This window comes from Mus caroli, chromosome 11, assembly GCF_900094665.2.
Source record: "Mus caroli chromosome 11, CAROLI_EIJ_v1.1, whole genome shotgun sequence".
In the NCBI taxonomy this organism is placed as follows: domain Eukaryota; kingdom Metazoa; phylum Chordata; class Mammalia; order Rodentia; family Muridae; genus Mus; species Mus caroli.
Genome location: NC_034580.1, coordinates 50421722 through 50432858, shown reverse-complemented (window position 1 = coordinate 50432858; position 11137 = coordinate 50421722). Strand labels below are relative to the sequence as shown.

At 44.1% G+C, this 11137-nt stretch overlaps 1 protein-coding gene and 1 long non-coding RNA gene across 3 annotated transcripts in view; one reads left to right on the top strand and one right to left on the bottom strand.

Moving 5' to 3' along the window:
• The window catches only part of Glra1 (glycine receptor alpha 1), a 95810-nt gene that overhangs the window by 78152 nt on the left and 6521 nt on the right, over positions 1 to 11137 (top strand). For both annotated transcript variants that reach the window (XM_021176384.2, XM_021176382.2), the window contains exons 7-8: positions 2539 to 2753; positions 9179 to 9325. In XM_021176384.2, the coding sequence (XP_021032043.1) occupies positions 2539 to 2753; positions 9179 to 9325 (362 nt within the window). The remainder of the gene's footprint in view (positions 1 to 2538; positions 2754 to 9178; positions 9326 to 11137) is intronic.
• The window catches only part of LOC110304791, a 14886-nt gene continuing 5774 nt past the window's right edge, over positions 2026 to 11137 (bottom strand). The window contains exon 2 of the long non-coding RNA XR_002379107.1: positions 2026 to 2401. This is a non-coding gene — a long non-coding RNA (uncharacterized LOC110304791). The remainder of the gene's footprint in view (positions 2402 to 11137) is intronic.

The following is an 11137-nucleotide window of genomic DNA, read 5'->3' as shown; positions in this document are numbered from 1 at the left end:
AGAAGAGAAGAGAAGAGAAGAGAAGAGAAGAGAAGAGAAGAGAAGAGAAGAGAAGAGAAGAGAAGAGAAGAGAAGAGAAGAGAAGAGAAGAGAAGAGAGACTGGCGGTCACTCACCTGCTGCTCTGTGGCTTAAAGGCTCAGGCGATCCCATGAGTAGAACTGAGAACACAGGAAGAAAAGGGACCTTTTGTCAGTTTGTGAAGAAACTGCCCAACAAGAAGAAAAGCATTTCCTGGGAAGGAAGAGGGACCTCCCAGTAAAGACAAGCTCAAAGGAAAGCAAGCTGGAAGCTCAGGAGGGTGAGGGCAAGGCAAGCTCCAGACAAAACAGGGCAGCAGGGAATAACCATTAGGGTAAGGAAGGAGAGAAGATGCTAGAAAGACAGGTCAGAGGTAAACTGGACAGGACAGTGTAGACAGCTTGGACTTTGCTGTAGAGAATAGGAAATGCGTCATATAAGAAAAGAAGGAACAAACAAAAGGGAATCTGTCTTGGTCAGCTTTTCTATTGCCGGAACAAAACACCATGAGCAAAAAGCAGGTTGGTGAAGAGTTTGTTTGTCTTACACTTCCACATCACTGTTAATCCTCAAAGGAAGTCAGGATGGGAACTCAGACAGGCAGGAACCTGGACGCAGGAGCTGATGCAGGGGCCATGGAAGGGTACTGCTCGCTGACTTGTGCTCCATGGCTTGCTCAGCTGCTTTCTTGTAGAACCCAGGACCAACTCAGGAATGGTTCCGCCCACAGTGGGCTGGGCCTTCTCCCATCAATCACTTATTAAGAAAATGCTTTAAGCTGGGCAGTGGTGGTGCACGCCTTTAATCCCAGCACCTCAGGAGGCAGAGGCAGGCAGGTCTCTGTAAATTTGAGGCCAGCCTGATCTACAAAGAGAGTCCACAGCAGCCAGGGCTGTTTACACTGAGAAACCCTATCTTGAAAAACCAAAAGGGGGGCTGGTGAGATGGCTCAGTGGGTAAGAGCACCCGACTGCTCTTCTGAAGGTCTGTAGTTCAAATCCCAGCAACTACCTGGTGGCTCACGACCATCCGTAACGAAATCTGACTCCCTCTTCTGGAGTGTCTGAAGACAGCAACAGTGTACTTACATATAATTAATAAATAAATAAATAAATAAATAAATAAATAAATAAATAAAATCTTTTAAAAAAAAGAAAAGCCAAAAGGGAGGAAAGAAGGGGAGGGAGGGAGGGAGGGAGGGAGGGAGGAAAATGAAAGCCAGATCTTATAGAATTCCTCCTTTCGGATAACTCTAGTTTGTGTGTCAAGTTGGCATCAGACTAGCCATCACAGATTCTTATGCAGAGCTGGGGTTGATTCAGTCATTTTTAGACCCAGGAGTTAAGAGAAAGAGAAATATTTAGGAAGAAAGATACATCTAGAGTGTGGATATGGACATCTCAAAAAAGTCATCAAACAAAAGGTTTCCAAGAAGTAACAGAATCAAGTCACATCTGGGGACACCAGAGCAGAAGAGTCTGGAAACTCCACTTAGACGGTCTCTTAGCAAACAAATAGGATGATGGTGATGGTGGCGGTGGTGATTGTGGTGATTATGGTGATGGTGGCGGTGGTGGAGTGATAATGAGCTGAAGATAATTAAAATGATGATGATGTTGATAGTGTTGTTAAATGATAATGGTGATGTAATGTTAACAAGGGTAGTTATGGTGATTATGATGACACTAGTGAATGATGGTGATGGTGGTGGTCGTAGCTCTTTGTAAACATCATCTCACTTCACCCAACAAAAACCATTAGACTCACTATATGAGGGCTGGCAAGAGGGTAAAAATACTTGCCACCAATCCTGACAACCACAGGTTCATCTTCAGGACCCAAATAGTGGAAGGATAAACTCACTCTCACAAGTTGTTCTCTGGCCTCCACACAAAGGCCATTGTATACACATGCCCACTTGTGCATACACACACACACACACACACACAAACACACACACACACCACAAATGAATAAGTAAATGTAATTTTTAGGAGTAACCATATTAAGTATGTATTTTTTTTATTTCTGTCTTCCTTTAATATTTTTCAAGAGGTTCCCTCCAGAACCTCCTCAGATACCTAAATCCAAAGATGTTTAAGTTCCCTTGATAGTGTGGAGCAGTGTTTGTATGTGGCCCGTGCACATCCTTCTGAATATGTTATCTCAGGATAACTGACAATGTCTAACTTGATGTAAATGCTGTGGAGACAGATGTTCACCTGTCGTCTGGGATGTGATGGCAGGAAGAGTCTGTCCATGTTCAGGGGAGACGAACTTCTTCTGAACGATTCTACTTGCACTTTGGATGAAACCACGGACGTAGAACCCATGGATGTGGACGACCAACTGCGTTAACCTCTTCGCCCTAAAGGAAGAAACTGGAGCACAGAACAATTCGGTCGCTTGCCTGTGAACACAGAGAGTGTGGGGCTGGACGAAGACTCCAGCCAAGCTGACACTAACATCCCTGCTACTCCCTAGCCACGTCCCATGACTCTGTTGTCATTCCTTGCAGGTAAATTCACCTGCATCGAGGCCCGATTCCACCTGGAACGGCAGATGGGCTACTACCTGATCCAGATGTACATCCCCAGCCTGCTCATCGTCATCCTGTCCTGGATCTCCTTCTGGATCAACATGGATGCTGCACCAGCTCGTGTGGGACTGGGCATCACCACAGTGCTCACCATGACCACACAGAGCTCTGGCTCCCGAGCCTCCCTACCCAAGGTGAGTGGCACCACTGGGGAATACTGTACCCCAGAATGGAGAAGACTCCATCACCTCTCATCTCTAGCTGAGACATGGGGAGCATACAGTGTGTCTCACCATACATATACATACTGCCTGTGGTGTTGTTTCAGGAAGTTGCTATCTGGACCACAGTTTCTAGGGTCTTGGCATCTTTTTCAAAGAATTGGAAGAGGAGAGAAGCTGCAAGCAGTTTGTAAAATAGCAAGAAAACTTTATTCATGTGCTGCTTCCAGTCAGGGCCACACATTACCTCCGTTCTAATACAAGGACATTGGAACAGCATCTAACACATACTCCAAGATCGTCACCTACATTCTTCAATTGTTAGTACTTTGCCATGTTTGTTTTGTTTATCTATATGCAAAGATAAATAGATACATAGATACATAAGTAGACACATAGCATAGTTAGATGATATATGTAGACAAGACAGACTAGATCATACATACATGTACACACACACACACACACACACACACACACACTCCTAGCCAGCACTAACTGTCAACTTGATACAACCTAGAGTCACCTAAGGGACTCTCAATTGAAGGGTTGCACAGATCAGATTGGCCTGTGAGTATGTCTAGGAGGGATTGTCTTCATTGTTTATTGATGTAAGAGGGCCCAGCCCACTGTGGACAGCACCATCCCTCTGTGGTTTGTCCTGGGCTATATAAGAAAGCTAGCTCAGGAAAAAAAAAAAAAAAAAAGCCAGGCAGTGGTATCACACGCCTTTAATCCCAGCACTCGGGAGGCAGAGGCAGGCGGATTTCTGAGTTCAAGGTCAGCCTGGTCTACAGAGTGAGTTCCAGGACAGCAAGGGATACACAGAGTAAATCTGTCTTGAAGAGAGAAAGAAAGAAAGAGAAGAAAGAAAGAGAAGAAAGAAAGAAAGAAAGAAAGAAAGAAAGAAAGAGAGAGAGAGAGAGAGAGAAAGAGAGAAAGAAAGAGAAGAAAGAAAGAGAAGAAAGAAAGAAAGAAAGAAAGAAAGAAAGAAAGAAAGAAAGAGAAGAAAGAAAGAAAGAAAGAGAGAGAGAGAGAGAAAGAGAGAAAGAAAGAGAAGAAAGAAAGAGAAGAAAGAGAGAAAGAGAAGAAAGAAAGAAAGAAAGAAAGAGAGAGAGAGAGAGAGAGAAAGAAAGAAAGAAAGAAAGAGAGAGAGAAAGAGAGAAAAAGAAAAAGAGAGAAAGAGAAAGAGAGAAAGAGAAAGAGAGAAAGAAAGAGAGAGGAAGGAAGGAAGGAAGGAAGGAAGGAAGGAAGGAAGGAAGGAAGGAAGGAAGGAAGGAAGGAAGGAAGGAAGGAAGGAAGCTCAGCACAAATGAGCAGAGAGCAAGCTAGCAACACAGCATTCTTCTATGGTCTCTGCTTCAAGAACCTGAGTCCCTCCCCCTGATTTCCTTCAATAATGAAATGTGGCCTGGGAGTGTCAGCCAAATAAATCTTTTCCTTCCCTAGTTGCATTTGGTAGGAACATTTGTCCAAGCAACAAAAAAGAAATTAGAACAGATAGAAAGATGGTGGGTGGATAGATAGATAGATAGATAGATAGATAGATAGATAGATCAGATAAGTAGATGGATAGATCAGATAAGTAGATAGAGAGATAGATAGATAGATCAGATAAGTAGATAGATTATAGATAGATCAGATAAGTAGATGGATAGATCAGATAAGTAGATAGAGAGATAGATAGATAGATCAGATAAGTAGATAGATTATAGATAATAAATAGGTGATAGATTAGATAAGTAGATAGATGATATGTGATAAGTAGATCAGATAAGTGGATAGATTATAGATGATAAATAGGTGATAGATAGATAGAGAGAGAGAGAGAGATTATAAGAAAAGTAGACATCTGGAAGAAATTATAGAACAATTATATAGAGTGGTGATAGGTTATTGATAGATTAATAGATAATAGGTGATTAATAAATAGATGATAGGCTCAGGATAAGTGGGCAGTCAAATATTCTGACTGGTTTTGCCTCTTCTGAGGGTGTGGTCATCTTGTGTTAGCTTTGGTGGTTTCTCATGAGTGTCTGCCACTCCACTTCTCCTCCCTCTGCCCTGACTCATGATCTCTAGGCTGCTGATCCTTCCCCTCACTCACCAGTTCTGTCTTCTACCCCCTCGCATTCACTGTTGACAATGAAATTCTCATCTCAACTATTTACTTTCAACTTCAGAGTTTGCATTTGGTTCCCTTATCATTTCCACCTTTTTATTAATGTGTTCTGCTTGGTGAGAGACTATTCTCAAACTTTCCTTTAGTTTCTCCTTGTTGTTTTCTTTTGTTTGAGACAGAGTTGGCTCTGTAGCTCAGGCTGGCCTTGAATGCCTTGTTCTCCTCCACCCACAGCCTCCTTAGTTCTGGGTCTACAGGTGGGTGCCACCATATAGAAACTGCCTAGACACAGTTTCTTTCTTTCAGTGGCTTGAGTATATTTAAGATAATTAATTTAACATCTTTATTTGCCCAGCTTGGTAGTGGCATGCATGCCCTTAGGAGACAGAGACAGACAGGAGCAGCAGGAGTTCAAGGTCAACCTCAGCTACACACCAAGCTCAATGCCAGCTACATGATATCCTAATTTTTAAAAGATAAAATAAAATAATGGGCTAGAGGGATGACTTAAGGATTAAAAGCACTCACTGCTCTTGCAGAGGACGTAAGTTCAATCCCCAACTCCCACAACACACCTCCTATGAGGCCAGCCCTCCTATGCCAATGCCTCTGGATTCTTGTGCACGTACTCATACACAGGCATAATGCATATGGGCAACTAAAAATAAAATAATTAATTCTCTAGTAAGTCTGATATCTTGTTTCCTTGGGTGCCAACTCATTAACTCATCTTTCTTTCTTCCTTTCCTTTCCTTCCTTCCTTCTTTCTTTCTTTCTTTCTTTCTTTCTTTTTTACTGTAACTGGGTCATAGTTTTCTGGTGGAAGTGTTAGGTTTTGTTTTGGAACTTTTTGGTTTGGGTTTTTTTGTTTTTTGTTTGTTTGTTTACTTGTTTGTTTTGTACTCCTTATAAATTGTGCATTTACATACATAAGACAAGAGGGCGACATTTGGAACTCAGACTCCACCCCCTGAGGACTTGTGATTATTGTTGGTACTTTGTCTGAACTGGGTCTGTGAACCCTGGATTTCTGTTATGTCAGGCGCTAAGGTCTGGGCTCACTGAGCCTGGCAACCATGTGAAAACCGGACAGAGATATTTTATGGACTGTGCAGACCCTGTAAGTGTCCCCCATCTCTGAGATGAGAGCACCTGTTAGGATATGTGATATGTGTGTCTTCAGTATCAGCCAGACAGGTCTTTACCTCCTGCTGGGAGCTGGCTTAGCATGGGTGGATCAGGGCGTCCTGGGTTGCCCCTGGGCACTCACAGATTAGCCTGCCGTGACATTTCAGGACACGGCACACTTTTCTGAACTTTTCACTTAACCTTTGGAAGGCTAGAACCCAGGCCCTTGAGCTTGCCAGGCGAGTGTCCCACTCCTAAGCTCTGTGCCCAGTGCCCTCTTGAGTTTTTTGATTAACCTGTTATTTTGCCTCAGTGCCTCTGATAGCGATCCCACTAATTGCTTTCGACAAATGTCCCCCAGATTTTAAAGATACAAATGAAAAGAGTTCCCACTGGACCCTCACCAAATCAGGTCAAATAAAGGCAGCTTGTGGTAGGAAGGAGCACTAATTGAACAGCTAGAGAGGGCAAAGGAAGAGGGCAGGGCCCTGGGAACCGGCTCGAATCGGCTCCGACTCCTCTGCCCTCTCCAATGGATGCCTGATGGCTGGCTATTATTGTTTTTCTGGCTGTTGATTGTCAAGGCTACTGTGGTCTGGAGGGTTAGGGTAGGAGCAGAGAAAATTAAAGTACCAACCCCCCCAGGGGCAAACCCATACACACAGCCACACTACACAGTGGTTCACAGCATCATTCTGTTCCACCAAAAGGCAAAAATGATTGATACTCGCTATCCAACAGACAGTCACAGTGCTATGTCTCCATACAATGGAATATTATTAAGCCATAAAAATAGACTGCTGGAGCTAGGGAGACAGCTCACTGCTTAAGAGCACTTCCTTCTCTTGCTAAGGATGGACATTGGGTTCCCAGCACCCATTGCAGGGCAGTGCACAGCCATCTGTGACTTCAGCTGTAGAGGGAACTTCTGGTCTCCACAGGCCATGCACACATGTACATCTACACACACAAACACATGCACATATATACACATAAATATAAAATAAATCTTTAAATGCAAATAATCTGCTGCTGTTGCACACAACGGTAAGATGTGCCTCAAAAATACTGCACGTGGGAGAAGACCGTCAGGATATGTTGTATTATTATTCCAGATTGAAATTCCAGAATGTTCAGGACACAGATGCCACAGAAACGTGAAGTGGATTACTGGGTCTTCAGGGTTGGGAAAGTAGAAAAGTGATAATTAAAACACACCAGCAGCTTTCAATGGGTGTGGCTCCACATGACTTTAACCCCAGCAGCACTGGAGAGATAGATGCAGGATCTCTGAGCTCCAGGCCAACCTAGTCTACATAGCAAGATCCTTTTTAAGAAAGAAAAGAATTCTGTGAGTGCACACATGCACACTCACTATGCGTCTGTGTGTCTGTGTCATGTAAGCAATGGGGCATATATTAGGTCAGAGACCCACTTAGGGAAATTGGTTCTCTCCTTCCATCACATGGGTCCTGGGGTTTGATCTCAGGTCATCAGGCTTGCTGGCAAGTGCCCTTTCCCACTGAGTCACCTGAGTCATCTCTCAGCCATCCACTGCATGTCTTGAATAAATTCTCACAGGACTGCTACAAGCCTTTGGCAGTTAATCAACAGGGCTCCAGATAATGGACTGTAGCAATTTCTGCCAGTGCACTCACTGGTTTTGTGAAGGGACAGCTTGCAAGGGCCCTGACAGAACTGTTTGCTAAGAGCCTTCTTTCACACTAATACTCTGTCCAGCATCCTCTCAGACTTCAATACGATGCTCTGCTTCACACACTGAAGACGATGGAGATGTGGCCTCCCTCTCTCCCCGTTTCTCCTGTAACCATCACATCTTCTCCCTGATACTCTGCCAGTGTGCTTCCTCTGTCCTCCTCTGCTCCTTCCATCCAAATATCCCAGGGAGAGCAGTGGGCAGTGGGGAAAGTTACTGAAGAGCGGGACATGCCCCATTCACACTCAATACAACAATGTCCTCTTATCCTCCGGGATCAAGTTCTAGGGACCCTCCACTCTAACTCTGGCAGTTGAATAAAATGACGAATGGTACCAAACCCTATATGTCATATACTTTTCCTATATATACCATAGTTTTGTAGAACATGTGTTCTGCTGTGGGACTGGACAGATTGCTCAGGGCTAAGAGTGCTTGCAGCTCTTGCAAAGGACCCAAGTTCAGTTCCCAGCACCACTCTGGGTAACTCCAGCTCCAGAAGATCTGATGAACTCATCTGGCCTCTGCAGATACTACTCACAAACAAATACACACAAAGACATATAATTTAAATGTAAATCATTTAAAAATTTTTATTCTTAGACTAGAGAGATAGCTCAGTGGCTAAGAGCACTGGTTACTTTTCTATAGGACCCAGCTTTCATTCCCAACACCCACATGGTAGCACATAACTATCTCTAACTCCAGTTCCACAGGATCTTGCCCCCTCTCCTGGATGCTTCAGGAATTGCATGCATGTAATACACATACATATGGGCAAAATACTCATATATGTAATATAAAAAAACAAATTTTTCTTTAAATAAAAATTTGTTATTGGGGCTATAGAGATGGCTCAGTGGTTAAGAGCACTAGCTGCTCTTCCAGAGGTCCTGAGTTCAATTCCCAGCAATCACATGGTGGCTCACAACCATCTGTAATGGGATCTGATGCTCTCTTCTGGCATGCAGGTGTACATGCTAAGAGAGCACTCATATACATTAAATAAGTAATAAATAAATAAATAAGTTGTAGATCTTAGCAATGTCAGCAAAGAATTTCTTTTTCTTTCTGTATTGAATTGAGGACTTCACAATTTGGCTTAAAAGAAGCCTTTTGTAGCTTTTCTTGTCATATCCAAGTTACCAACATCACTGGTTTTGTACTTTGGGGCCATTATTAAGTAAACTGAGCTTTGGCCACAGTCCATCTGATAATTAACATGGCGAAGTGATTGGTAGAGGGTAGTGTGCACAGTATCTGCTTCGGGGAAGGATGGTTTATGGTATTAGCAGGATTATTAGAATCCACCACAGTGTTCAGAACAGTGTGCAGCCTAAAACTTACAAACTGCTCATTTCTGGAATCTTCCAGGCAACAACATTTCAGGAAATCTTCCTCTTCTCTCACCTCTGTGCTTTCTCCCTGAAGGTGTCCTACGTGAAAGCTATTGACATTTGGATGGCTGTTTGCCTGCTCTTCGTGTTCTCGGCCCTGCTGGAATATGCCGCCGTCAACTTTGTGTCTCGACAACACAAGGAACTGCTTCGATTTAGGAGGAAGAGGCGACATCACAAGGTAGGCCTTTGGGGCGTGGCCTGGGGAGGGGCAGGTGGTGGGGCAGAAGCGGAAGTGCTCTAAGCAATCGGTGACCTGTGTTTCACTGGACTGTCCCCATGGGTAGCAGAGCTGAGAACAGGATAGAATCCTGAAAAGCTTCGCTTTTACCTTGTGTATAATGACCTAGCTGGGTTACTAGGATCCTCTGGATAACCACAGCAGCAGTACCTTAAGAATTGTCATGTGACACCAAGAAACAAATGCCTATGATGATAATCGGCTTCATCTCCTAGACACAGCAGGCTGGGGCAGGTCTGCTGCTTGTTTTCAGCAAACGCGGTCCAGCTCTGGGCTCAGTCTCTTCATCACCTACCAAAAAGACTGGCTTGGTGGGATACTGTGCCGAAGACAGAGACAGAGATTCCAAGGAAGCTTTCAATTTTGTCCCTGCCACACCAGTGTCAAGGATAACACACACACACATGCACACACACACAGGTACCCATTGCATACACACACAGGCCCCCATTAGTATGTTATTTAAACACTGGCAACACGATTCAGTTAACTATTGACAATCTACAGGCCAATCTTCTGAGACAAGGAGATGCCCTTGGGGACTCCAGACTGCAAGGTCCTTCTATGTCTGCACTGGCACAGGTTTAGCAGGCTAGACAGGACCTCTTAGAAGGTTTAGCCCTTCCTACTGTCCTTTAGACATCAAGACCCTCCTTCAAAGGTGTAATCATCTGTAGGCATTGTACATGCTTGCAATCCCAGTGACTGAGGGTGGTAAGCAGAAGCAGAAGGGTGAAGAGTTCAAGGTCAGCCTGGGCTACAGCACAAGATCATGTCTCAAGAAGAAAAAACAGCGGGGCAGTGGTGGCCCACGCCTTTAATCTCTGCTCTTGGGAGGCAGAGGCAAGCAAATTTCTAGTTCAAGACCAGCCTGGTCTAGAGAGTGAGTTTCTGGACAGCCAAGAGAAACCTGGTCTCCCAAAACAAAACAAAACAAAAAAAACAGGCCTGGGGAAGTAGTTCTGTTGGTGGAATGCCAACTTAGCATTCACGCTGCATAAATCCAGACATAAGCACACATCTATAATCACACTTGGAGGTACAGGTTGGAGAATCAGAAGTTCGAGGTCAGCCTCTACTATATCAAGTTCAAGGGAAGTTTAAGCTACATAAGACCTTTTCTTTAAAAGAAAAAAAAAAGCCAAAAACCAATAATCTAGAATAAAATAAGTACAATGATTTCCATTGTAATCCCACCTTCTGACACCTGAGGCAGGAGGATCAAAAGTTCAAGTTTAAAAGCTAGGAAAGGAGCTGGGCGGTGGTGGCGCACTCCTTTAATCCCAGCACTTGGGAGGCAGAGGCAGGCAGATTTCTGAGTTCAAGGCCAGCCTGGTCTAGAGTGAGTTCCAGGACAGCCAGGACTACACAGAGAAACCCTGTCTCGAAAAAACAAACAAACAAAAAACAACAACAAAAAGCTAGGGAAGACCCTCTAGGCAGCTATAGGGAAGCCATCACCCAAACTGGGTGAAGACTTTCCAGTGTGGCTGCTTTTAAGTCCCCCATGCTCCTGTGAGTAACCCCTCATCCAGCTCTGTAAACCTATAAAATTATTGTTTTGGCTCACAGTCAGCTATTGGATGGATCACAGGGCCCCCAATGGAGGAGCTAGAGAAAGTATCCAAGGAGCTAAAGAGACCTGCAACCCTGTAGGTGCAACATTATGAACTAACCAGTACCCCGGAGCTCTTGACTCTAACTGCATATGTATCAAAAGATGGCCTAGTCGGCCATCACTGGAAAGAGAGA